Source organism: Lagopus muta, chromosome 2 (assembly GCF_023343835.1).
Source record: "Lagopus muta isolate bLagMut1 chromosome 2, bLagMut1 primary, whole genome shotgun sequence".
NCBI classification, from domain to species: Eukaryota; Metazoa; Chordata; class Aves; order Galliformes; family Phasianidae; genus Lagopus; species Lagopus muta.
In genome coordinates, this window is record NC_064434.1 from 22,590,557 (window position 1) to 22,618,267 (window position 27,711).

The window sequence follows — 27,711 nt, forward strand, 5'->3', positions numbered from 1 at the left end:
ACCAGGAAACACAGTTACTGTGTGGGTCATGGGGTGCTGGCAGAGTTTGCCCAGAGTCTGTGGAGTCTCTTCCTTGGAGATCTTCAAAAGCTGCCTGGATGTGGTCCTGGGGACCTACTCTGGGTATCCCTGCTTGAGCAGGAGTTGTGCCAGATGGACCCCGAGGTGATGCTTACTACAGCACGTGTCTGTCTGTCTGTACCAGCCAATCTAGGTTTTCCAAGAAACAAAAGTTAACTCTCGTGATCTAGGACAAACAAATTCTAATCATCGTTATTATTGAATTATTAAAAAACTAAAGGAAACTTACCTGTCCTTAACTTTCGGAGATCTTCCTTTGTTTCCACAAATCTTTCTTCAAACTGCAGGGAATACAGAAGAAAAACTGCATTCTGATTTCATGTTTTAACTTCTGCTCGTCATGACATAAGGGCCCAAAGACAACACAGTAGAAATGCCAAATCAGGTTTTAAGGAATTAGCTAGCCTTTGCCATATTGTCTCCTAATACCTCTGCCATTCAATTCATAAATCTTCTGGGCATGCTAAGGTTGCTCCAAAAGTACTGCCTCCATTCCCTCCCCTCCCCCCCATGGAAACTACAATACATATAAAGAGCAGAAGAACACTGTTTAATAGAATAAAATATCACCAAGATAATACTGTACTTCAAAACAGTCACCATCATTAGCTGTGAGTTTTCCTCAGTGATGAACAAGAGTCTGCATGCCTTGTTAGTAAAAATACGCACGACCATCTGAAATATGGCTATTCTTCCACATCACTGTTGAAAACTGATGAAGCTCATTGCTGTGCTCACATCCACTATTTAGAGTCCATAACTATTCAGAAAGCACTGGTCAGTGTCAATGGGCGCCATTTTTTCTGCACGGGGGAATTCAATTCCACACCTTTCCTTCATACGCACATTCACAGCAGATGCCATGGTGGCAGCAGAGGGGCAGTCTGACATCTTTCTCCAGCAATAACATGGAATGAAATATTGCCAGGAACATTCAACCTCCACTGCCACAACAACAAAATCCACCTCTGACATCATGGGCAAACATAATAAAAAAAGGGGCATTACTTTTAGAGCAGTCCTCCTACACTGATACCACCACTAATATAAATATAAGCTATTTTGGACACTGAGAGCAAACTAGAGGCCATCAGAAATTGAAGGACTCATCTCCTCAGATCAGAGGAGACAAGTCCTGCTGTGCTGTGTTTTCAACTCATTTCTTTCACTTCTCACAAGGCACATGGATGTATAATGCTAACAGTGGGACTGACACACAGTGCTTGGAAGAGAAACAGGAACTTTGTCATCACAGGCTTGGTTCTGGTTGTGCAATGCATTAAAGGGAGAATCTGAAACTGCTGGTATGTCCCATTATCAATAAAGAATACTTTAAACAAGTGTTTGTCATGTGTTCTTAGTATAACAACCACATACAAACCTCAACTCCAGCAGCTGCTAGTAGCCACTTCACTGGTTCCATTCGGCCTCGTACACTGACATAGTGCAGAATTGGCTTCCCAGACATGTCTCAACGTATCTGATTTCCTGATAGATAAAACAAAGGGCTATCACAAATCAAGCAGGATCAGAATCTGTTCATCAATCTCCAACTGGTTCTCAAGCACCACTCAAAGTTGTCTTCTTTTAAACCAGTGACTCAGCAGTCCCCATACACCCTCTAACCACGTCCCTCAGTGCTACATCTGTGCTTTTCTTGAACACCTGCAGGGACTGTGAGTGCACCTCTTCCCTGGGCAGCCTGTTCTAATACCTCACTGTTATGGCTGAGAATAAATTGTTCTCCTAATATCTGGACCTGCTTTCCTAACCTGAAACTCCTCTGGTGCAACTTGAGGCCAGCACCTTGCCCTGTCAATTATTACCGTGGAGAAGAGGCCGACCCCCACCACGCAACAACCTCCTTTGGTGTTCAAGGCAATAAGGTCTCCCCTGAGCCCCCTCTGCTCCAGACCACACAACCCCAGTTCCCTCTGCTGCTCCTCATAACACTTGTGCTCCACACCCTCCACAGTTTCACTGGAATTATCTGGATGTGCTCCAGGGACTCAGTGTGTTTGTTACAGGGAGGGACCCAAATCTGAACACCGCATTATCTCCATTCAGCAGCACTCTCTGGGTCCGGACACCCAGCCTCTTCTTTAACCAGCACAGTGTATGTCTGTCCAAGCAATGGATTGCCAGCTTCACCACTGAGAGACTGTCAAAGCCTTCACTGAAGACCAGGTAGACCATATTCACAGACTTTCCCTCATCCTCTTGGCATGTCACTTGGTCATAGAAAGAGAGCAGGTTGGTCAAGCAGGATGTTGCTTACATGAACTCTTGCAGTTTATGCCTGAATCCCTCCTTGTCCAGAACAAGCCATGTGATAGAACTTAAGCTGCTCTGTGACCTTCCCTGATACAGAGGTCAGGCAGACGGAAGTACAGCTTTCTGGATCATCTTTCCAACCCTTCTAGTAGATCCTAAGCATCACCCTAGAAGCCTCCAGGCTTCTGGAACATCCCTGGTTGTCCAGAACAGCTGAGAAACAATCAAAAGCAGCTTGACAAGCTGTTCAACTAACTTCCTCCATACCCTCAGGTGGCTACCTTCTGGCTCCATGGACTTGAAACAGTACAGGGGACCTGCAGGTTGCTAACCACTTCCTCCTGAATTCTGAGGCTTCATGCTGCTCCCCATCTTGGTCTTCCAGCTCACAGGGCTCAGTACTCTGCCCATAACTGGTCTGACTATTGAAGACAGAAATTAAGAAGGCATTAAGATGCTCAGACTTTTTCTCACCCTCACTGGCAATGTTGCTTGTCACATCCACTAAAGGATGGAGATTCCTCCTTTACAAGGTAGAGAACTGTCTTTTTTTCCTGGAGTCTCAGCAAAAGTTCCCTGATAAGATAGGCCGGCCTTCTTCCCCACCAGCTCATCTTATGGCATAGGGGGACACTTTGTTCCTGTGACTTTAGAATTTCATTTTTGATCAATGTCGAGCCTTCCTGGACCTCTCTGCTCCTCAGTTCCTTATGGATAAGGACTGGGGGGAAGGACAAAGACTTTACCTTATTGTTCCCAGCATTGCGCTCAAACTAATAAGTCTCTGTTCCTCTACTTTCCTTAGGCCAGTGCCCAATTTTGTTTTGGCTAACATCTTGCTGTCCATCAGCACAGGCAGCACAGGCAGAGCCACAGAGAAATTCCTGCTCAGTTCTACTCCAGCTCATGCTGGGATTTAAAGAAATCATTGTCTCCAGGCAAGTGGGCACCTGCCCCATTCAGAACCAGGGCACAGCAAACAGCAACAGTGTAGGCAGCACCCACTTCATATTCATGTCACAGTTATGAAAAACAAGTCAACAAACAAGCTGAAGTATGAACAGCAGCAAAAAGCAAATGGCTACAACAAAACATATCCCCCTGTAAGCAGCATGCCATTGTCTCTAAAACAGGAACCGCTTCACACTTCTGAGATCTAAGCTGATCTCTCTTCATTCTGTATGCCATGTTAGCAAAGAATGCACCTGAAGGTATTTAATCCATAAAATCCATCCACTGACTTTAGCATCAAGTACACCAATTCCCTAGGCAAATCCAAAAGCCAAAAAGCTTACCTTGCACAGACTGGAACTCGCTCTGAGCTCTCAGCAGCTTTGTCCTGAGGTTATGGAGCTTTTAACCTCTCCTACAAAGCAAATTGCAGATATTTCTCTACTGTTGGGAAATACTATACCCTAAGCAATTAAGACATATACTTTCAGTCACTTATTACCTACAATAGTCAATAAAGTAATGCCGACAGTGCACATATGTAACACTTGAGAGAGGTCACCATCATGTTGGACACGTGTGACAGAAACAAATCTTATACTTCCCATTTTCATTGTATTGCAATTTGCTACTAACAGTTATCAGAGCTGCTGTAAATCAGAAGAGTTTAGTATCTTATGATCTCCCTTGCCCCCAACCTCCTGTCTAATTTCCTGTCTAATCTGTAGGCAACACACGCACCCAAGGTCAGTGTGCTCTGTGAAAAAGTGCTGAATCACCCCAGGCTTGAATGTGGGCCAGGACATTATTCTGCTATTACAGAGAGGGAGAATGAAGTGTAGTTAAAGAATTGAGCTGTTACAGTACAGGGCTTGTTCCTTCTGGTGCTCCTCACAGATGGTGATGGACAGCACAGATTTCCTGCTGTTCTCCTTTCAGTAGACCTAAATATGGGTAGGAGGAAACCTTCATCAAACACTTGAACCACGTTAAATACCCAAATCGATGCCAGCTGAATGAACTCAAAAGGTCAAAATCTGTCATGTATGAAGGCATCTGATTTTTAAGTACTTCTGTCTTCAGATGAACAATCAGGTGGAAAAGCTAGGGGAAATCTCTAATATATACCTTAATACCTTAACAGAGAGAATATTCAACACTGGTGCTGCTGCTGGCCATCAGCCCGTTCCCATCTGGGGTCTTCCTTTAAAATAATAACACAGATCTATGTAATAATTGGTTTCTCATATACGATACTGATCTCCTGAGCAAGCGTAAGAATGTTTTGCATCATCAAACCTTGTCAATTTTCCTCTCCCATAAAATGTGACAGAATTCCTTTGGCTTGGGCTGGAGCTATGCTCAAAAATCCAAGCCAGTCTTTAAAATGTAAGGGAAACTGGTGCCTGCACAAACTGCACTGTGTTACTGTATTCATGGGAGGAGGAGGGAATGTAGGGAAGGGAGCTTCAGCTGTGACTAAGGAGACCTGCAGGGATATGCCCGGCCCTGCCTTGTTGCAGACACAAAGTACACATCTGGTGCTCTGTATCATTCAAACCAACTGGGTACTTCTTGGATTTTCTGAACTGTCTCTGCATGTGTTCAGCACACCTAAAATCCAGCTCACACATTCAATCCCTCAACACATTTCTCATGACTTCCACCCTCATAATCCGGCTGGGTAGGTATTAACCAAACAATCCTTTACACTCAAGGATAAGTTTACACAACATAGCCCTGCAGTTATCAGTAACACAGCTCCAGGGAGTTACCTGCTCACTGTTGCCTTTAAAGCTCTCTCTGCACATTCACATCACGACTCTCTCCTCAGAAGCACATCCCCTGCTTTGAGATTTTCTTCTCTCTAGCTTGCTCCCTTTCTCTCTGCTGCTTAGCTTGCAGTTACGGTTTGGGTCTTCTTGGCAATAAACAGTCTGACTTTGAGTACAGAAACACCCATGTCCTCGGAAGCTCATTATGTTGGGTGCTATCTTCAACATGCTCTATGAGGAACAATGCAAGCTTTGCAGCAGAACGCTGCCCAAGCAACAGGGGCTCCAAACCTCTGCTCAGCTAACAGCTTGCCCTGGGGATTCCCAGACATTTCAGTCTCCTTCAGCAAAGTTCTCCTTTCACATAAATAGGTGCTTGATAACAAGGACTTGATAAAGTCTTGACAAATCGGACTAGAGCTGCTTGATGCCTAACTAATACCTCATCAGCAATAAGGTGTTTAGGAAAGTGCCAAGTTACGGCTACACTGCATGCACACACAGAAGACCACGATCTATGCTCTATTTCTCTTTCCTCTAGGGGGTGACTTGCACGACTCCAATAAAAGTAGTGCTCCCAAACAGCATTTCTTTCAGAATTACTTCATTCCATGGTGCTCCAGAAATAGGTGACGCTCTCCAGTCCTCTCTCCTGAGGACAGAGCTGCACTCGGGGCCCTCACACCATGGACCAGCACTGGACGAGCACTCCAACCTCCAACATGTGCATACAGGCTGGGAAACGCACTACAAGGGCAGGCTAGCTAAGCAGAAAGAGAAAACTTCCCTGACCTTCCCCAAAGCACAGGGACAGCTGGTAAAAAGCAACCCAGCCAAAGCCACGCTCACCAGCGTCAGCAAAAGAACCTCTGTACCAGGCTGCACTTGTCCATCACAGCTCCCTCACACACCGGCCAAGGCCTGAAGCTCTGGGGCACGAGAGGAAGAGCAGAGATCTTCCAGCAATGGCACCGCTGAGGATCAGCTCTGGGCTTTGGGCTCAACACCTACTGTGCTGGCACCGCGCTGAAGGGATTCTGTTAGCGCTCTGCAACACACCTCCTTGGAAAGCATCGACTCACATCCGCGTAGCAAACGTGTACCTTTCCTGAGCAGCACTGCTGGGCCCAAAGAGAGGCACAAACCCCATCTCCTGCCCCTGTCCCCGCGGCCCCAGCCCAGTAGGTCCCGCTCCTAGCGCCGCTGCCCTGACGGACCGCTCCCTCGGCCGGAACCCATGATCTGGCCGCCTCCCCCAAGCTCGGCCCGAGCCCAGCGCACCTCCCCTCCGCCAGTACCGCCGCTGAAGCCGCCGCTACAGCTGACCCCTCCCTGTACCGCCGCTGCAGCCCCGCAGCTCCAGACCCGTCCTGGTGTCCCGTGCCTGACGTGGGCGGCCCCGGGAGGCTCCGTGCTGCCGTGTGCTGAGGGGCAGGGCGCATGACAAGCTGAAACGGCTTCGGCTCGGTGGGGGCGCTGCTCGGCAGTCAGCTCGGTGCCAGCGAGGAATCAACAGGGCTTTCATCAAAAACCCAAAGCGCAGGGCCGGGGCAGCCCTTGGAAAGAGGCTTAACTGAAAGCAGGTGGCGTTAGCAGGAGTTTCAGGGCCTGGAGGTGGCCCAGCTTCACGCTGGCAGCGCTACAATATCCACATCTTTCTGGTTTCTGCTGCTGCGTTTACACACGTGGGTGATGAGCTGAGCACGGAGTTACATACTCCACTTCCTTGCTGGCCTCTCAGTACAGCTGGATTTCAGGGACTGTTACACACAGCTCAAAACTGAGTTCAGTATCAGCTGGCAGCAGTCAAGGCAAAGCTACCTGTGTCAGGGCCCTGCTACTGCCTGAGGCCAGGCAGAAACCTCCTTCCTCAGCCATAACAGCTTCTCAACTCTACAGCTGGCCTCAATCATTCCTCTTTCCATCGAGTGCTCATGGCAGCCACAGCTGAGTTTGCTAAAGGAGGTATTGGAGAAGCGGCCGTACAAGAGGCTGAAATGCTACTGACAAAACAGAAGTGCAGCAGAACCACGATCCCAACGTACACCAAGCCGAGGAACAGCTCAGTTCAGAGGAAAGCTGAATTCAAACAGTTCATCTCCCTTAGGCCAGAACCTGCAGGTTCTGCCAAGCTCTTTCCAGGACGGGCACGTTGTCCACTGTTCAGGCTAAGCTCCTACGTGTTCCAGCAATGCTAGGAATCACCAGTAAGAGAGAACAGGAGAGCCCTCGGATGAGTCAGTAGCAGCAAGGAGTCACTGAACGAGCATTTAAATGTCAACTTTATTTCTGGAAAACTTTAAGCATTTAAAGCAATTTGTTAAATTTGAGACAACTGAGTTAACATTGCATCTGCCAATGTGCATACAAAACTTGTGAAACTAATTTCATTAATTTCACTTTGCTTCTCAGGAATGCCACAGACAATGGAATGGAGTTGCACTGTGCTTAGGCTGCTGCTCAACTGAAAATTGCTAGCAGGTTTGGTATGTCTTTTTCCTGTAGAGGTGGTTTCCTTGGGCTGCCAGGCTGCAGGAATTTCTTGATGCTGGGGATATTGCTCATTCTTGCTTTAAAACTCTACAAGACAAAAAGAAAACATCACTACACTTAAGACCAATGGCAACTCTCAGAGTAACAGTACATTGGGTTACATGAGCCTGGTGGCTGCATTTTGGGGCCATTTCTCTTTAGAGTGTTTATAAATGATGCAAATGCAGAACTCGGACGCATCCTAAGTAGGTTTATGGACGATCCGAAGTTAAAGGAGCACTTGACACTCCAAGAGATGGGGAAACCTTGCAGAGAGAGCTCCCAAAAAACTGGAAGGCTGGTAGTAACCCACTACTGAGATTAACATGAGTGAATGAATGCTGGATTTTGCACCTGAGATGTGGCAACATCGGATTATTGGTATGTAGAGTGAGAGTAGAGAGGCTGGAGAGCAGCCCAAAGAAAAGGGATCTGTAATTCCAGCTGATGATGAAGTTGATGACATGTTGGACAAAGCCAGCAGTGTGCCTTGCAGCCCAAAGGGCCAACGCACCTTGCAGTGCCTCAGGCCCAGCACTGTCTCTGGGAGAGGGGAGGGGTTGTCCTGCTCTGCTCTGTGCGGCCTCACCTCCAGCACTGTGTGCAGGTTTGGCTGCCACAATGTAAGAAGGACGTAAACCTCTTACAGCGTCCACATGGAGCTACACAAATGGCAAAGTATCTGGAGAGCAAGAGATAGGACGACTTCATGGCCCTGCAGCTCCCTACAAGTAGCAGTTGCAGTGCTGAGCTCTGCTCTGTGACAGCAGCAGGGCCTGAGGGAATGGCATGGGGAATCTCTCCAGCCAGGGTCAGGCTGGGAATTAAAAATGTTTCTTCACCAGAGGGCAATGGGCATGGAACAGGCAGCCCAGGGCAGTGTTTGATTTCAGACAATGGGTTGAATTTCAGGTGATCCTCTGTGGAGCCAGGAGCTGGAATCAGGAGCTCCTGTGACTCTATTCAAACTCAAGGTATTATGGGATTTTAGGAATCTGTGCTTCAACCTGCTATACATTTCAATACCCTGGTGGCTGAAGTGACACCATAACTATCAGTATTCCAGGCTGGCCAGTACCACTTAGGGTATTTGACTTTTCTTAGCCACCCAAAACCGTATTTTCTCAACCAGTTTAAATCAGTGTTCTTCTGTGGTTTATTTCCTTTAAAACTGTCTATGCAATTACCTGCAAGAGAGGAAATTTTGCAAGTGCATCAGCCTTGAACTCTTCCAACATTAAAATGGTTTCTAGTAAATTCACATCCGCTCTGCTCATCTTGTTGCCAACAAGAAAGTCATGCCCGTGGTCTTTCAAAACCTGAAACATGGAACAGAAGCAGGTGTGATATGTGACATGCCACTTAATGTTACTTCAAGTCTTTCTCTCATGGAATTGTCCCTGAAGCAAGAAGAAGTAATGAGAACATCTGTACTGCAAGCAGATCACCACTCTGTCATCACAGCCATTCTACATCTGTCTTTTCCCTTCCACAGCTTTTCTTCTCTTTTTCCTGGCAGCTGAGGTCTAGCCCTCTTGCCTTCCGTTCTGTAGCCCCTGTAATTGAGCACTTCCTCACTCAGTGTTGGTCTACACATCATGGAACACAACCAGCACTGTACAACATTTGCAAGAGACACAAATTCAGCCCAGGCCATTGCAGGAGATCTTGGTCTCTTTCAAATGATGGGTAGCTCCCTTATTTCTCACCTGTTTCTGCTTCAGTTGGGGGAATATTGCACTGGGGCTCTCTGCATGTAGCCCGTGCCTCAGTTTCTTGACACCCTGCTTCCAGCTCACCCATCTCCCTTTTTTTCCTTTTTCAATTACAAAAGGGCCTGCAATCCTTCTTCTGTGTGTGTGCTGCAATGCTTCTAATGCACGTTTGGTCAGAGGCTCCTGTACTTCAGGAGGAGGCTTCAGGTAGAACCCAGTGCTACTGTGGCTTTTTTCTGAAACAAATGCAGACTGAAACATGGACATCTGTGGAACTCAGTGTGTCCTGGCTTGTTGCAGCTCTGCATATCTCCTAGATCTGCAGTGTCTTCTGTCTCCTCTGAGGTGTTCTGTCTCCAGCCTTATCTCACTCCCACCACAGCCAAAGCATTTACATGGAATTTTTCCTTTCCTTTTGTCTGAATAAAAAGATTGTGTAGACCAGGAATGAAGATTCAGGAAAACAATGTTAATTAAGCTACTAAATCATTGCCACGTACCTTCTCAAAGACTGGTAAGTATCTGTTTGTGGCCTTGTCCATAATATTTGCAAGATCTTTCTCCTTTTCATTAGCTGGTTTGAAGTCATGGTTCATGATTATATCATACAGATCTGCCATTGCTTCCACATACATGTCAATTCTGAAAGGAACAGATCCAGTTGGTCAAGTCAAATCAAATATAGGAGATCTGAATAGCACAAAAGAAACTAGCTTGAACCCAACAGTAGAAGGCTGTGCTCCTTCTTTTTTCAACAGGAGTAATACTTCTCATATATAATACTTCTCAGCATATAATTCTTTTTAAACCCAATTAAAGAATTGGCATATGTGTTCATACAATTTCTAATAAATATCCTGAAATCATAGAATCACAAGGTTGGAAAGGACCTACAAGATTATCTAGTCCAACCATCCTCCCATTCCCAATGCTACCACAAGCTACTAAACCATATCTCGAAGCTCCTCATCCATACACCTTTTCAACACTGCCAGGGATGGCGACTCCACCACCTCCCTGAGTGAATGTCTGACCTCTATTGAATAATGTACAGAATAGCTTATTAACAATCTTCAGGTTAAACCATGGAATGCCAGTGCTTTTTTTTTTCCCCTGATAAAGCACTGATCTCTGATCTTCAGAAACTCCCTGCTGCCTTTCTTCTTATCCTATCTACCTATTTATTGCTATTGTACACATCACCTGCACTCACGGTCAACACATGCTCTAAGAAAACTCCCTGAATCTAAACTTCTTGTGAGTTACATGTATGCAGAGATATTCTTGTGTCACACAGAAAAGCAGTACCAGCTACAAGCTAACAAAGGTAGTACTGGTACAGTACAGGGCTCTCTCCTTCAGGTCCTTCCCATAGAGATTGTATTTCCCTGCTATGTAGTTGAGGATGGCTCTGGTCTGCACCAACTTCATCCCATCAATCTCCACCATGGGCACTTGCTGGAACAGCAGGAATCCATCTGGGGAAGAAGAAGACAACAAGGAGATGCTGAGCATCTGTGACTGAAGACCATCTATGGGGATATGGATAAATAACCAATGTTGTTTTTCATTTGTGGCATGCTTCCTCAATCTCCTTATACAATATGGGAAAAGTAGTTTGGAAACCTAGACTACTGTTAATATTTATGTTCATGTTTAGAGTTAATATACACATTAATATGTCTTTGTGACTCCTACGCTGACTTTACATTGGCCGAATAACGGTTGGTGTTTCCCATGATTAGTGCAAGAGCTAAATACAACTTGATATGAGACTGTAGTTGTGTAAATCCCTTCCTGAGGAAGATCAGGATGGCAAATGCCACTCTGAGTTAGATATCTTTGAAAAGACAAGCAATGACCACAGATGCGTAATCTGGTTTGGAGAAACCATGCTCACAGCAATGGAATCTATAGAGGGCAATGTGAGTCGCTGCAAGGAAAACAGGACCACACCTGTGCAGGTTAAACTCAGAAATCTAGAACTCTGGCTCCATACAGATTATCAAACAACAGCTTTGTGGGCAGCCTAAAATATGAATGAATTTCATGATGATGTGACTGGAGAAAATGTACAGACATGGGGTAACTGGCAATGGGTTCATACTGATACAGAGAAGGTGCCACGTGAACACCAGGAAACACAGTTACTGTGTGGGTCATGGGGTGCTGGCAGAGTTTGCCCAGAGTCTGTGGAGTCTCTTCCTTAGAGATCTTCAAAAGCTGCCTGGATGTGGTCCTGGGGACCTACTCTGGGTATCCCTGCTTGAGCAGGAGTTGTGCCAGAAGGACCCCGAGGTGATGCTTACTACAGCATGTGTCTGTCTGTCTGTACCAGCCAATCCAGGTTTTCCAAGAAACAAAAGTTAACTCTTGTGATCTAGGACAAACAAATTCTAATCATCGTTATTACTGAATTATTAAAAAACTAAAGGAAACTTACCTGTCCTTAACTTTCGGAGATCTTCCTTTGTTTCCACAAATCTTTCTTCAAACTGCAGGGAATACAGAAGAAAAACTGTATTTCGATTTCATGTTTTAACTTCTGCTCGTCATGACATAAGGGCCCAAAGACAACACAGTAGAAATGCCAAATCAGGTTTTAAGGAATTAGGTAGCCTTTGCCATATTGTCTCCTAATACCTTTGCCATTCAATTCATAAATCTTCTGGGCATGCTAAGGTTGCTCCAAAAGTACTGCCTCCATTCCCTCCCCTCCCCCCCCATGGAAACTACAATACATATAAAGAGCAGAAGAACACTGTTTAATAGAATAAAATATCACCAAGATAATACTGTACTTCAAAACAGTCACCATCATTAGCTGTGAGTTTTCCTCAGTGACGAACAAGAGTCTGCATGCCTTGTTAGTAAAAATACAATGCCTTGTTAGTAAAAATAGGAGACCTGTGTGGATGAGCAAGGAGCTCATGCACAAACTCAAAGGAAAGAAGAAGGCCCGTGAAATGTGGAAAAAGGGTCTGACTACTTGGGAAGAATACAGGAATGTTGTCAGGGTCTGCAGGGATGCGACAAGGAAGGCTAAAGCCCGCCTGGAATTAAATCTGGCAAAGGGGATAAAGGATAATAAAAAAGGTTTTTTCAAGTACATTAACAGTAAAAGGAAGACTAGGGAGAATGTGGCTCCCCTGCTAAGTGACGGGGGTGTTCTGGTAACGGGGGATGCTGAGAAGGCGGAGATACTGAATGCCTTCTTTGCTTCTGTCTTCAGTGGAAAAGCTCCCCCTCGGGAATCTGAGACCCTGGAGATTAGTGAGAGGGTCTGGGGAATGGAAGACCCCCCCTTTGTCAGGGAAGAGGTGGTCCGGGAGCGCCTAGGCAACATCAATGTTCAAAAATCCATGGGACCCGATGGGATTCATCCACGGGTGCTGAAGGAGCTGGCAGAGGTGATTGCTGAACCGCTTTCTGTCATCTTTGAGAAGTCTTGGAAGACAGGGAAGGTGCCTGAAGACTGGAAGATAGCCAACGTCACCCCGGTCTTCAAAAAAGGCAAGAAGGAAGACACAGGCAATTATAGGCCAGTCAGCCTCACCTCTGTCCCTGGAAAGGTGATGGAACAGCTTGTACTGGATGTCATCTCCAGACAACTGGAAGAAGAGGAGGTTATCAGGAGTAGTCAGCATGGGTTCACAAGGGGGAGGTCGTGCTTGACCAACCTGGTAGCCTTCTATGATGTTGTCTCTGGCTGGGTGGATAGGGGGAGAGCAGTGGATGTAGTCTACCTTGATTTCAGCAAGGCATTTGATACTGTCCCCCATGACGTCCTTATAACAAAACTGAGGAAGTGTGGGATGGATGAGTGGACAGTGAGGTGGGTTGAGAACTGGCTGACTGGCAGAGCACAGAGGGCCGTTGTTGGTGGTGCAGAGTCTGGTCGGAGGCCTGTAACTAGCGGTGTTCCTCAGGGGTCTGTGCTGGGTCCGGTCTTGTTCAACATCTTCATCAATGACCTTGATGAGGGGATAATGGCCACCCTCAGCAAGTTTGCCGATGATACAAAGTTGGGAGGATTGGCTGACACGCCTGAAGGCTGTGTTGCCATTCAGCAAGACCTGGATAGGCTGGAGAGCTGGGCATAAAAAAACCGGATGAGGTTTAACAAAAGCAAGTGTAGAGTCTTGCATCTGGGGAGGAATAATTGCATGCACCAGTACAGGTTGGGGAATGACCTGCTGGAGGGGAGCTCTGCGGAAAGGGACCTGGGTGTCCTGGTGGACGACAGGTTGGCCATGAGCCAGCAGTGTGCCCTTGTGGCCAAGAGGGCCAATGGCTTACTGGGGTGCATTAAAAAGAGCGTGGCCAGCAGGTCAAAGGAGGTGATCCTCCCCCTCTACTCTGCCCTGGTAAGACCTCATCTGGAGTACTGCGTCCAGTTCTGGGCTCCCCAGTACAAAAAAGACAAGGATCTCTTGGAAAGAGTCCAGCGGAGGGCCACGAAGATGGTGAAGGGCCTGGAGCATCTCCCCTATGAAGAAAGGCTGAGTGAACTGGGTCTGTTCAGCCTTGAGAAAAGGAGACTGAGAGGGGACCTGATCCAGGTCTATAAATATCTAAGGTGTGGGGGGCAGAATGGCGAGGCCGGACTCTTTTCAGTGGTGAGTGGAGACAGGACAAGGGGAAACGGCTGGAAACTGCAGCATAGGAAGTTCCGCACAAACATGCGCAAGAACTTCTTTACAGTGAGGTGACGGAGCACTGGAACAGGCTGCCCAGGGAGGTGGTGGAGTCTCCTTCTCTGGAGATGTTCAAGACCTGCCTGGATGCCTACCTGTGCGACCTGGTGTAGGGAACCTGCTTTGGCAGGGGGGTTGGACTCGATGATCTCAGGAGGTCCCTTCCAACACCTACAATTCTGTGATTCTGTGATTCTGTGATACGCACGACCATCTGAAATATGGCTAGTCTTCCAAATTACTGTTGAAAACTGATGAAGCTCATTGCTGTGCTCACATCCACTATTTAGCCTCCATAACTATTCAGAAAGCACTGGTCAGCATCAGTGGGTGCCATTTTTTCTGCATGGGGGAATTCAATTCCACACCTTTCCTTCATACACACATTCATGGCAGATGCCATGGTGGCAGACTGCCCCTCTGCTGCCACCTTTCTCCCAGCAATAACATGGAATGAAATATTGCCAGGAACATTCAACCTCCACTGCCACAACAACAAAATCCACCTCTGACATCATGGGCAAACATAATAAAAAAAGGGGCATTACTTTCAGAGCAGTCCTCCTACACTGATACCAGCACTAATGTAAATATAAGCTAATTTGGACACTGAGAGCAAACTAGAGGCCATCAGAAATTGAAGGACTCATCTCCTCAGATCAGAGGAGACAAGTCCTGCTGTGCTGTGTTTTCAACTCATTTCTTTCACTTCTCACAAGGCACATGGATGTATAATGCTAACAGTGGGACTGACACACAGTGCTTGGAAGAGAAACAGGAACTTTGTCATCACAGGCTTGGTTCTGGTTGTGCAATGCATTAAAGGGAGAATCTGAAACTGCTGGTATGTCCCGTTATTAATAAAGAATACTATAAACAAGTGTTTGTCACGTGTTCTTAGTATAACAACCATATACAAACCTCAACTCCAGCAGCTGCTAGTAGCCACTTCACTGGTTCCATTCGGCCTCGTACACTGACATAGTGCAGAATTGGCTTCCCAGACATGTCTCGACGTATCTGATTTCCTGATAGATAAAACAAAGGGCTATCACAAATCAAGCAGGATCAGAATCTGTTCATCAATCTCCAACTGGTTCTCAAGCACCACTCAAAGTTGTCTTCTTTTAAACCAGTGACTCAGCAGTCCCCATACACCCTCTAACCACGTCCCTCAGTGCTACATCTGTGCTTTTCTTGAACACCTGCAGGGACTGTGAGTGCACCTCTTCCCTGGGCAGCCTGTTCTAATACCTCACTGTTATGGCTGAGAATAAATTGTTCTCCTAATATCTGGACCTGCTTTCCTAACCTGAAACTCCTCTGGTGCAACTTGAGGCCAGCACCTTGCCCTGTCAATTATTACCGTGGAGAAGAGGCCGACCCCCACCACGCAACAACCTCCTTTGGTGTTCAAGGCAATAAGGTCTCCCCTGAGCCCCCTCTGCTCCAGACCACACAACCCCAGTTCCCTCTGCTGCTCCTCATAACACTTGTGCTCCACACCCTCCACAGTTTCACTGGAATTATCTGGATGTGCTCCAGGGACTCAGTGTGTTTGTTACAGGGAGGGACCCAAATCTGAACACCGCATTATCTCCATTCAGCAGCACTCTCTGGGTCCGGACACCCAGCCTCTTCTTTAACCAGCACAGTGTATGTCTGTCCAAGCAATGGATTGCCAGCTTCACCACTGAGAGACTGTCAAAGCCTTCACTGAAGACCAGGTAGACCATATTCACAGACTTTCCCTCATCCTCTTGGCATGTCACTTGGTCATAGAAAGAGAGCAGGTTGGTCAAGCAGGATGTTGCTTACATGAACTCTTGCAGTTTATGCCTGAATCCCTCCTTGTCCAGAACAAGCCATGTGATAGAACTTAAGCTGCTCTGTGACCTTCCCTGATACAGAGGTCAGGCAGACGGAAGTACAGCTTTCTGGATCATCTTTCCAACCCTTCTAGTAGATCCTAAGCATCACCCTAGAAGCCTCCAGGCTTCTGGAACATCCCTGGTTGTCCAGAACAGCTGAGAAACAATCAAAAGCAGCTTGACAAGCTGTTCAACTAACTTCCTCCATACCCTCAGGTGGCTACCTTCTGGCTCCATGGACTTGAAACAGTACAGGGGACCTGCAGGTTGCTAACCACTTCCTCCTGAATTCTGAGGCTTCATGCTGCTCCCCATCTTGGTCTTCCAGCTCACAGGGCTCAGTACTCTGCCCATAACTGGTCTGACTATTGAAGACAGAAATTAAGAAGGCATTAAGATGCTCAGACTTTTTCTCACCCTCACTGGCAATGTTGCTTGTCACATCCACTAAAGGATGGAGATTCCTCCTTTACAAGGTAGAGAACTGTCTTTTTTTCCTGGAGTCTCAGCAAAAGTTCCCTGATAAGATAGGCTGGCCTTCTTCCCCACCAGCTCATCTTATGGCATAGGGGGACACTTTGTTCCTGTGACTTTAGAATTTCATTTTTGATCAATGTCGAGCCTTCCTGGACCTCTCTGCTCCTCAGTTCCTTATGGATAAGGACTGGGGGGAAGGACAAAGACTTTACCTTATTGTTCCCAGCATTGCGCTCAAACTAATAAGTCTCTGTTCCTCTACTTTCCTTAGGCCAGTGCCCAATTTTGTTTTGGCTAACATCTTGCTGTCCATCAGCACAGGCAGCACAGGCAGAGCCACAGAGAAATTCCTGCTCAGTTCTACTCCAGCTCATGCTGGGATTTAAAGAAATCATTGTCTCCAGGCAAGTGGGCACCTGCCCCATTCAGAACCAGGGCACAGCAAACAGCAACAGTGTAGGCAGCACCCACTTCATATTCATGTCACAGTTATGAAAAACAAGTCAACAAACAAGCTGAAGTATGAACTGCAGCAAAAAGCAAATGGCTACAACAAAACATATCCCCCTGTAAGCAGCATGCCATTGTCTCTAAAACAGGAACCGCTTCACACTTCTGAGATCTAAGCTGATCTCTCTTCATTCTGTATGCCATGTTAGCAAAGAATGCACCTGAAGGTATTTAATCCATAAAATCCATCCACTGACTTTAGCATCAAGTACACCAATTCCCTAGGCAAATCCAAAAGCCAAAAAGCTTACCTTGCACAGACTGGAACTCGCTCTGAGCTCTCAGCAGCTTTGTCCTGAGGTTATGGAGCTTTTAACCTCTCCTACAAAGCAAATTGCAGATATTTCTCTACTGTTGGGAAATACTATACCCTAAGCAATTAAGACATATACTTTCAGTCACTTATTACCTACAATAGTCAATAAAGTAATGCCGACAGTGCACATATGTAACACTTGAGAGAGGTCACCATCATGTTGGACACGTGTGACAGAAACAAATCTTATACTTCCCATTTTCATTGTATTGCAATTTGCTACTAACAGTTATCAGAGCTGCTGTAAATCAGAAGAGTTTAGTATCTTATGATCTCCCTTGCCCCCAACCTCCTGTCTAATTTCCTGTCTAATCTGTAGGCAACACACGCACCCAAGGTCAGTGTGCTCTGTGAAAAAGTGCTGAATCACCCCAGGCTTGAATGTGGGCCAGGACATTATTCTATTACAGAGAGGGAGAATGAAGTGTAGTTAAAGAATTGAGCTGTTACAGTACAGGGCTTGTTCCTTCTGGTGCTCCTCACAGATGGTGATGGACAGCACAGATTTCCTGCTGTTCTCCTTTCAGTAGACCTAAATATGGGTAGGAGGAAACCTTCATCAAACACTTGAACCACGTTAAATACCCAAATCGATGCCAGCTGAATGAACTCAAAAGGTCAAAATCTGTCATGTATGAAGGCATCTGATTTTTAAGTACTTCTCTCTTCAGATGAACAATCAGGTGGAAAAGCTAGGGGAAATCTCTAATATATACCTTAATAACTTAACAGAGAGAATATTCAGCACTGGTGCTGCTGCTGGCCACCAGCCCGTTCCCATCTGGGGTCTTCCTTTAAAATAATAACACAGATCTATGTAATAATTGGTTTCTCATATACGATACTGATCTCCTGAGCAAGCGTAAGAATGTTTTGCATCATCAAACCTTGTCAATTTTCCTCTCCCATAAAATGTGTCAGAATTCCTTTGGCTTGGGCTGGAGCTATGCTCAAAAATCCAAGCCAGTCTATGAAATGTAAGAGAAACTGGTGCCTGCACAAACTGCACTGTGTTACTGTATTCATGGGAGGAGGAGGGAATGTAGGGAAGGGAGCTTCAGCTGTGACTAAGGAGACCTGCAGGGATATGCCCGGCCCTGCCTTGTTGCAGACACAAAGCACACATCTGGTGCTCTGTATCATTCAAACCAACTGGGTACTTCTTGGATTTTCTGAACTGTCACTCCATGTGTTCAGCACACCTAAAATCCAGCTCACACATTCAATCCCTCAACACATTTCTCATGACTTCCACCCTCATAATCCGGCTGGGTAGGTATTAACCAAACAATCTTTTACACTCAAGGATAAGTTTACACAACATAGCCCTGCAGTTATCAGTAACACAGCTCCAGGGAGTTACCTGCTCACTGTTGCCTTTAAAGCTCTCTCTGCACATTCACATCACGACTCTCTCCTCAGAAGCACATCCCCTGCTTTGAGATTTTCTTCTCTCTAGCTTGCTCCCTTTCTCTCTGCTGCTTAGCTTGCAGTTACGGTTTGGGTCTTCTTGGCAATAAACAGTCTGACTTTGAGTACAGAAACACCCATGTCCTCGGAAGCTCATTATGTTGGGTGCTATCTTCAACATGCTCTATGAGGAACAATGCAAGCTTTGCAGCAGAACGCTGCCCAAGCAACAGAGGCTCCAAACCTCTGCTCAGCTAACAGCTTGCCCTGGGGATTCCCAGACATTTCAGTCTCCTTCAGCAAAGTTCTCCTTTCACATAAATAGGTGCTTGATAACAAGGACTTGATAAAGTCTTGACAAATCGGACTAGAGTTGCTTGATGCCTAACTAATACCTCAACAGCAGTAAGGCATTTAGGAAAGTGCCAAGTTACGGCTACACTGCATGCACACACAGAAGACCACGATCTATGCTCTATTTCTCTTTCCTCTAAGGGGATGACTTGCACTACTCCAATAAAAGTAGTGCTCCCAAACAGCATTTCTTTCAGAATTACTTCATTCCATGGTGCTCCAGAAATAGGTGACGCTCTCCAGTCCTCTCTCCTGAGGACAGAGCTGCACTCGGGGCCCTCACACCATGGACCAGCACTGGACGAGCACTCCAACCTCCAACATGTGCGTACAGGCTGGGAAACGCACTACAAGGGCAGGCTAGCTAAGCAGAAAGAGAAAACTTCCCTGACCTTCCCCAAAGCACAGGGACAGCTGGTAAAAAGCAACCCAGCCAAAGCCACGCTCGCCAGCGTCATCAAAAGAACCTCTGTACCAGGCTGCACTTGTCCATCACAGCTCCCTCACACACCGGCCAAGGCCTGAAGCTCTGGGGCACGAGAGGAAGGGCAGAGATCTTCCAGCAATGGCACCGCTGAGGATCAAATCAGCTCTGGGCTTTGGGCTCAACACCTACTGTGCTGGCACCGCGCTGAAGGGATTCTGTTACCGCTCTGCAACACACCTCCTTGGAAAGCATCGACTCACATCCGCGTAGCAAACGTGTACCTTTCCTGAGCAGCACTGCTGGGCCCAAAGAGAGGCACAAACCACCCACATCTGCTGCCATGGGCCTCCGAGTGGCCCAAGCCATACCACAGCGACTGCTACAGCTGTGAGCACTGTCTTCTCGGTTCTTTCTTTCTGTGTGTGTGTGTTTTGTTCAAAACAATTCTATTAGCGGCCCTCCTGGAAGAAGCACAGAAGCAAACTTCCGAGCCCGTACTCAGTCCGCCGCCCGAACTTAAACGCTGCCCGGGGCGATGCTCTGCTCCCGCACACATTCCTACGGGCTGCTCAGGCAGAAGGACCTCAGAACACAGACCCTGCCGCAGCCAGCCCGGCCTTGTGACTGCAATTGCTTACCAGAGGGCTGTTTCCACTGCAATTCGAGCTAAAAGTTCTGATCCACGAACTATTCCTTCCACCGCCCGAGCTGGAAAAGGCTCCCGAAAGGCTATAAAAGCAAATCACCGCCCGAGACTGCACAGCAGAACCGCAAACTGGGTCTCGACGCCAATCCGGCCGTTCCCCCTCCTCCTGTACCTCCCCCGCCACGCACACCACTCCCACTCCATCCCCCGGCCCTCCCCGGCGCGCTGTGCTGGCTGTGGGCGGTCCCGGGCGAGGCGGTTTGGGGGCTGGCCGGTGCTGACTGGCGGCGCTCCGACTTGGCGCCTCGTGCGCGGCGGTGCCGTCAGTGCGCGCTGTGCCTTCTAAAGGCGCTGCTGAGTTTCGGGTTTTTGCCCCTCATGAGGCCAGCTCGCCCAGTTAACTCTGGGGAACGCCTGTAAGAGAGAACGGGGAAGCCCTCCGATGTGTGAGGAGCAGCAAGATGTCACTGAGCACGACTATAACGTCAGTAGTGGGACTTTATTTGAGGAAAACTTAAGTATTTAAGACAATTTCATCCAGTGTACCTCCTAATTGAGTGATTTGCTTTGGAAGTGTTTGCTGTAGGCAAAAGAAAGAGACATCACAAACCTTCTCAGTAATTTCATTAATTTCACTTTGCTTATCAGCAAACACAAAGACAAAAAAAAGGAGCTTTGGTGGGTTTAGGTTGATGTTCACTGGAAAATTGCCATCAGCTTTGGTATGTCTTTTTCCTGTAGAGTTGGTTTCCTCTGGCTGCCAGGCTGCAGGAATTTTTTGATGTTGGGGATATTGCTCATTCTTGCTTTAAAACTCTACAAAACAAAAGGGAAACAGCACTGTGCTTAAGAACAACGGCAGCTATCAGAACAGAGGTTTTTTAGGTTTTTTACATGAGCCTGGCAGGTCCCCAGTAGCACCATTCTAGGTCCAGTCCTGTAGTGTGTTTATAAATGATCTGGATGTACGACTCAAATGCATCCAAAGGAGGTTTGCAGATGATCCTAAGAGGAGCACTTGACTCCCCAAAGGGTACTGTGCGGCCTCACCTCCAGCAGTGCGTGCAGGTTTGGGTGCCACAATATTACAAGGATGATAAACTGCCAGGGAGTGTCCAAAGGAGGGCTACCAAGAAGGTGCAGGGTCAGAATGGACATGGAACAGGCTGCCCAGGGCGGTGGGCACCGCCCCAAAAGGCCAGAGTTCAATGACAATGCTCTCAGACAGAGTTTCAATTTTGGGTGGTCCTGTGTGGAGCCAGGAGCTGGAATTGATGATCTAAAGGTCCCTTCCAACTCGAGATATCATGGTATCTTAAGAATGTATGCTTCAACCTACTATACATTTCAATACCCTGGTGGCTGAGGTCACAGAAAACCACCATAACTATCAGTATTTCAGGCTGGCCAGTACCACTTAGAGTATTTGACTTTTCGTTTCTTAACTTCCCATCATTTTCTCAACCAATTTAAATCAGTGTTCTGCTGTGCTTTATTTCCTTTAAAACTGTCTATGCAATTACCTGCAAGAGAGGAAATTTTGCAAGTGCATCAGGCTTGCACTCTTCCACCACTAAAATGGTTTCCAGTAAACTCACATCTGCTCTGCTCATCTTGTTGCCAACAAGAAAGTCATGCCCGTGGTCTTTCAAAACCTAAAAACACGGAACAGGGAACAGAAGCAGGTGTGATATGTGACATGCCACTTAATGTTACTTCAAGTCTTTCTCTCATGGAATTGTCCCTGAAGCAAGAAGAAGTAGTGAGAACATCTGTACTGCAAGCAGATCACCACTCTGTCATCACAGCCATTCTACATCTGTCCTTTCCCTTCCACAGCTTTTCTTCTCTTTTTCCTGGCAGCTGAGGTCTAGCCCTCTTGCCTTCCGTTCTGTAGCCCCTGTAATTGAGCACTTCCTCACTCAGTGTTGGTCTACACATCATGGAACACAACCAGCACTGTACAACATTTGCAAGAGACACAAATTCAGCCCAGGCCATTGCAGGAGATCTTGGTCTCTTTCAAATGATGGGTAGCTCCCTTCTTTCTCACTTGTTTCTGCTTCAGTTGGGGGAATATTGCACTGGGGCTCTCTGCATGTAGCCCGTGCCTCAGTTTCTTGACATCCTGCTTCCAGCTCACCCATCTCCCTTTTTTTCCTTTTTCAATTACAAAAGGGCCTGCAATCCTTCTTCTGTGTGTGTGCTGCAATGCTTCTAATGCACGTTTGGTCAGAGGCTCCTGTACTTCAGGAGGAGGCTTCAGGTAGAACCCAGTGCTACTGTGGCTTTTTTCTGAAGCAAATGCAGACTGAAACATGGACATCTGTGGAACTCAGTGTGTCCTGGCTTGTTGCAGCTCTGCATATCTCCTAGATCTGCAGTGTCTTCTGTCTCCTCTGAGGTGTTCTGTCTCCAGCCTTATCTCACTCCCACCTCAGCCAAAGCATTTACATGGAATTTTTCCTTTCCTTTTGTCTGAATAAAAAGACTGTGTAGACCAGGAATGAAGTTTCAGGAAAACAATATTAATTAAGCTACTAAATTTTTGCCACGCACCTTCTCGAAGACTGGGAAATATCTGTTTGCAGCCTTGTCCAAAGCATTAGCAAGATGTTCCCCCTTTTTATCTGCTGGTTGGACAACGTTCATCATGATTAACTCATACAGATCTGCCAATCCTTCCGCATACATGTCAATTCTGAAAGGAACAGATCTAGTTGGTCAAGTCAAATAGTGAAGGTCAGAATATTGGAACAGGAACAAACTTAAACCCATCAGTAAAAGGCTGTGCTCCTTCATTTTTCACCAGGGCAGATACTTCTCTGTATTAAGTTTTTTCAAATATGAATACAGAATTGCATATTGACATTGGTGTATCCAAACCGATGCCAAAGCTCTCATTAGCTATGTTTAATCAAACAGTGGGGCTGTACAATTCCTAACAGGTATCTTGAATTATGCTTATTAAGTTGAAGCATTTTAACATAGGTTAACATCAGGTTAAACCACAGTTCCCCAGTGCTTTTGCTTTTTCCTTTCTGAAAACCATGTTGAACTCTGATCTTTATAAATTCCCTTACGCCATCCTGCCTGCCTTATCTAGCTTTTTATTACTACTGTAAACATCACCCACAGTCATGGTCAACATGTGCTATAAAAAAACTTGCTGAACCACTGTGTTTCTGAATGTGAGCTGAAATATTCCGTGTTACGACATATTTTGTTTACAGAAAAGCAGTACCAGCTATGAGCTAACAAACAAAGGTAGTACTGGTACAGTACAGGGCTCTCTCCTTCAGGTCCTTCCCATAGAGATTGTATTTCCCTGCTATGTAGTTGAGGATGGCTTTGGTCTGCACCAACTTCATCCCATCAATCTCCACCATGGGCACTTGCTGGAACAGCAGGGATCCATCTGGGGAAGAAGAAGACAACAAGGAGATGCTGAGCATTTGTGACTGAAGACCATCTGTGGGGATATGGGAAAATAACCACCATTCTTATTTTTGATTCCTCACTCTCATAATATGGTGTGGAATGGTTTGCCACAAGACCATTCATTAGTGATATACTAATAACTTATTAAAAGTTTCTTGAAGTTTCTTCAAATCTGAAGAAGTGCCCAAATGCAGATCTTTCAGCAGTCATATGCTGAAAAGCACAAGTCCAGAACTGCGTGGCCCTAATTCAGTTGATTTTTGTTGAGGTTAGTACAGATTCTAAACACTAAAGGATTTGACCTATCATGCACCAAATTCTGTTATACCTTAGTAAGGATTTTGGAAACCCAGACTTCTGTTAGTGTTTTACATTAATATACGTGTTAGTTTTTATACTTATGACTCCTACACTGACTTTCTACAAAACCATGCTTGAAGCAGGGAATAATAGTTGGCAATTTGCATGATTCCTGCATAAGCCAAATACCAATTGGTGTGAGATCGCAGCTGTGTAAATCTTGGCTTGTCTGTGTAAGTCTTACACTAGGAAGGAAGAAGGCAAGCTGGGAGCTGTTGGAAGAAACTGTATTTGCTTCATGGAATCACATTTCTTGACACAGCTAACCCATCAGCTGCGTCCAACTTTGTAGCCACACTAAGGCAGGCATGCACACAAACAGAAACTTTTTGCTATTAAAGATATTTTCATTTGTGCTCATGCTTCAAGATGATCTGACTGCAGATAATATATTGACATAAGGCAAGTGCCAATGAGTAAAGTGGGTTCCCATCTGAACACCAGGAAACACAGTTACTGTGTGGGTCATGGGGTGCTGGCAGAGTTTGCCCAGAGTCTGTGGAGTCTCTTCCTTGGAGATCTTCAAAAGCTGCCTGGATGTGGTCCTGGGGACCTACTCTGGGTATCCCTGCTTGAGCAGGAGTTGTGCCAGATGGACCCCAAGGTAATGCTTACTACAGCACATGTCTGTGATTCCATCTGTACCAGCCAGTCTAGGTTTTCTTTTCAAGAGACATAAGATTCCTGTCATGTTCTAGAACACACAATTCTAATGGTCATTATTATCTGATTATTAAAAGCTAAAGGAAACTTACCTGTCCTTAACTTTTGGAGATCTTCCTTTTTTTCCAGAAATTTTTCTTCAAACTGCAGGGAATACGGAAGGAAAATTGTTTTCTGACTACATGTTTTAACTTGTCATGAGACAACAAGGGCCCAAAATGCAATGCTGAGGGAATTTTGTTTCAGAAATGCCAAATAAGAATTTGAATAATTAGTTTGCCTTTGCCCTATTGTCTCCTCATCACTCTCTCATGCAAATTTGTATTTTTGTGCCCATCACATTCTGGCTAAACCTGAAGTAAAGAGAAGGCACAAAAGTTTCTCTTCTGAAGAAATAGCAAGCATGATGCTGGAAAAGATCTATACTACAGATCAGGAAGAAAGTGTGAGGGTGGTGATACAGTGGAACAGGTCACCCGGAGAGGTTGTGGATGCCCCTTCCTGGGGCTAGATGGGGTTTTGAGCAGCCTGGTCTAGAGGGAGGTGTCTGTGCCTGTAGCAGAGCAATCTTAAAGGTTTCTTCCAAACAAATCCATCCTATGATTGTATGATTCTGTGCTTGTGTTCTGAGCCCTGGCAGGAGATGTTGCAGGGAGGAGAATAGGAATATTCACGCTGGAAAGATGGATTCATGTTAGAGCTCCTATTCCACAAGCTGACAAAAGCAGGGATGAAGACTATTGTTTTTTGGTGTGTTGCCATCACAACAGCAAACAAAAAGTTCAGCTCCTAAAACGCACATTCCCTGCTCTATTATCTTGAAATAATTAAAGTTAAAACAATAAAGTGTTTTTTAATATACAGTATGCTCCGGGATAAACTTAGAACTTTCAGAATGTAAAGTGCTTGACTCCTCTGATTAGAGGAAATAAGCCAAGTTTTAAATAATTTATTTCAGCAGTCACGAGGAAGACGTGTTTAAAATGCTAAGACTGTGCTCGTCACATGATGTTGGAAACGAAAAAGGAAGTTGCTTCTCCTGCGAAGGGTAAGGAAGTGATGATCCTTTGTTCTGTAATGGCTGTGCATTTTTTATAAGGAATACTGTAAGTGAGTATTTGTCATATGCTTTTAGTAGAACGACTGTAGACAAACCTCAACTCCAGCAGCCGCTAGCAGCCACCTTATTGGTTCCATTCGGCCTCGTGCGTTAGCATAGTGCAGAACTGGCTTCCCAGACATGTTTCCACGTATCTGATTTCCTGCTGCCTATAATAAAGAAGAACTATCACAAATCAAGCAGGATCAGAATGCTGTTCATGAATCTCCAGCTGGTTCTCAAGCTCTGCACAAAATTGTCTTCTTTTAAACCAATCACTGATGATGCAGGACTCTCATCAAATCAGAGGACATAAGAGAGAATAGACTGAAAGCTTGTAATGTATTTTCAACACACAGTTTAGTTAAGCAGAACTGTGTACTGAAAGAATTTGGCCCATATCAGAGAATGTGCAAAACAAAATCCATTTCTAGTTCAAAGTGCTCAGCTGCTCAGCTCTGCCAGAAAAGCTGGTTGTGTAATACACATTGCTCCATACACAATGTAAATGTAGTAATCGCTGTAGTTTCTTTGGTAGCCATTAGGCTCCACTTTAAAGTGACAGGAAAGATTTTTCCCTCCCTCCTTACACACGCTCGATCTAATTCACAACAGTCACCTTTCCTCTCCTTTCTTTAGGCCAGTACTTGAAAATACAGAATTGAATTTGTCTCTGATATCATTTGGCTGCTGTCACCACAGACTGAGACAAAGTGAAATCCCTGCTCAGTTCTACTCCAGCTCATGCTGGGATTTAAAGAAATCATTGTCTCCAGGCAAGTGGGCACCTGCCCCATTCAGAACCAGGGCACAGCAAACAGCAACAGTGTAGGCAGCACCCGCTTCATATTCATGTTACAGTTATGAAAAACAAGTCAACAAACAAGCTGAAGTATGAACTGCAGCAAAAAGCAAATGGCTACAACAAAACATATCCCCCCTGTAAGCAGCATGCCATTGTCTCTAAAACAGGAACCGCTTCACACTTCTGAGATCTAAGCTGATCTCTCTTCAAACTGAGTGCATACAAAGCAGTTAATTATTAATTAATCATCTGATGCACAAAAGAATGTTAGCAAAAAATGCACCTGAAGGTATTTAATTCACAAAATCCATCCACAGATTTTAGCATCAAGTACACTAATTCCCTTTGCATATCCAAAAGCCAAAAAGCTTACCTTGCAGAGACTGGAACTCGCTCTGAGCTCTCAGCAGCTTCGTCCTGAGGTTATGGAGATTTTTTTATGGAGCTCCTCCTACAAAGCAAAATGCAGACACATCTCTGCTGTTGGGTAACACTATTTCTTAATCAACTAAAACATCTAGTTTTAATCACTTATTAACTACAGGAAATTAATTCCTGACTAGCGCTGGCAGTGCACATATGTAACTCTTGTGAGTGGTCATCATCATTTAGGACAACTGTGCCTAGTTTTGTACCTTTTCATGCACATTTGATCAATTATTTCAGCATGAATCCTTCATCAGTTTTGTTTCCTTCCTGTAGAGGCAGGGGATATTCCTTCAGGACATTTTCTTCTCCTGAATCTCATTCTTGGACATAGAAGTGGTTTGTACTTTCTGTCAGAGATATTACCCAGGATTTGACCCAGCAAAATGATTGCTTCTAATGACAGTAGGATGTGGTGAAAGGAGAGTGGTTGGTATCAGGAGGGCAAACTCTGAACGGTTGTCTTTAGATAATTGTGTGGATTCCTAAGAGACAGTACTGCATGAACACCCTTGCCCCGTCCTCCTGTCTAGTCTACATGGTTAGCAATGTAGTCATCATGTGCAAGCAAGGTCCGTGTACTCTGTGAAAATCTGCTGAATAATCACTCCAGGTCTAAATGTGAGCTGGGATATTCTTCTGGTATTACACAGAGGAAGTGTGAAATGTAGTCAAATAAATGAGTTCTTAGGTAGCTGGGCTCTCTCCTTCAGGTGATCCTCATAGATGATGAAGGATAGCATAGATTTGCTGCTCAGCCACCAACACCAGAGTGTCCACACCATGGTGCATGTTCCTGGACGTCTACCAGCCTCTTGCCACTGCTTTGACAAAATAGCATTTGATCTCAAAGCTCATTTGAAGCAAAGGTGTGTAATTGA

General features: G+C 45.7%; 4 protein-coding genes and 1 long non-coding RNA gene across 12 annotated transcripts in view; 1 reads left to right on the plus strand and 4 right to left on the minus strand.

Moving 5' to 3' along the window:
- The window catches only part of LOC125689595 (glutathione S-transferase-like), a 19,744-nt gene extending 16,030 nt beyond the window's left edge, over positions 1-3,714 (minus strand). For both annotated transcript variants that reach the window (XM_048936997.1, XM_048936993.1), the window contains exon 1: positions 3,651-3,714. The gene's annotated coding sequence lies outside the window, so the exon portion shown is untranslated. The remainder of the gene's footprint in view (positions 1-3,650) is intronic.
- Positions 1-17,207, minus strand: part of LOC125689601 (glutathione S-transferase-like) — a 21,322-nt gene extending 4,115 nt beyond the window's left edge. The window contains exons 1-3 of one of the 3 annotated variants that reach the window (XM_048937012.1): positions 17,135-17,207; positions 1,463-1,569; positions 311-362 (exon numbers count right to left, since the gene is read on the minus strand). In XM_048937012.1, coding sequence (XP_048792969.1) covers positions 311-362; positions 1,463-1,549 — 139 coding nt within the window. In that variant the 5' untranslated portion in view covers positions 1,550-1,569; positions 17,135-17,207. Of the gene's footprint in view, positions 1-310; positions 363-1,462; positions 1,570-3,650; positions 3,722-6,362; positions 6,468-17,134 lie in introns of those variants that run through there. The other 2 variants (XM_048937014.1, XM_048937013.1) reach the window with 2 other exon arrangements.
- The window catches only part of LOC125689604 (uncharacterized), a 35,112-nt gene continuing 11,654 nt past the window's right edge, over positions 4,254-27,711 (plus strand). For 2 of the 3 annotated variants that reach the window (XR_007375348.1, XR_007375349.1), the window contains exon 1: positions 17,735-17,816. This is a non-coding gene — a long non-coding RNA (uncharacterized LOC125689604). Of the gene's footprint in view, positions 4,336-17,734; positions 17,817-27,711 lie in introns of those variants that run through there. The other variant, XR_007375350.1, reaches the window with a different exon arrangement.
- Positions 7,347-20,142, minus strand: LOC125689599 (glutathione S-transferase-like). 2 transcript variants are annotated; one of them, XM_048937009.1, is made up of 8 exons: positions 20,029-20,071; positions 17,135-17,205; positions 14,947-15,053; positions 11,772-11,823; positions 10,674-10,806; positions 9,829-9,970; positions 8,801-8,932; positions 7,347-7,661 (listed from the first exon to the last, which is right to left on the minus strand). In XM_048937009.1, the coding sequence occupies exons 3-8, from the start codon at positions 15,031-15,033 to the stop codon at positions 7,542-7,544; spliced, it is 666 nt and encodes a 221-aa protein (XP_048792966.1). In that variant the 5' UTR covers positions 15,034-15,053; positions 17,135-17,205; positions 20,029-20,071; the 3' UTR covers positions 7,347-7,541. The 2 variants fall into 2 exon arrangements, with proteins under 2 accessions (XP_048792966.1, XP_048792967.1); XM_048937010.1 differs by lacking the exon at positions 17,135-17,205 and having other exon boundaries at positions 20,029-20,142.
- Positions 20,517-26,908, minus strand: LOC125689598 (glutathione S-transferase). 2 transcript variants are annotated; one of them, XM_048937007.1, is made up of 7 exons: positions 26,778-26,908; positions 25,656-25,769; positions 24,593-24,644; positions 23,322-23,454; positions 22,596-22,737; positions 21,560-21,691; positions 20,517-20,852 (listed from the first exon to the last, which is right to left on the minus strand). In XM_048937007.1, the coding sequence occupies exons 2-7, from the start codon at positions 25,740-25,742 to the stop codon at positions 20,733-20,735; spliced, it is 666 nt and encodes a 221-aa protein (XP_048792964.1). In that variant the 5' UTR covers positions 25,743-25,769; positions 26,778-26,908; the 3' UTR covers positions 20,517-20,732. The 2 variants fall into 2 exon arrangements, with proteins under 2 accessions (XP_048792964.1, XP_048792965.1); XM_048937008.1 differs by having other exon boundaries at positions 25,656-25,785; positions 26,778-26,879.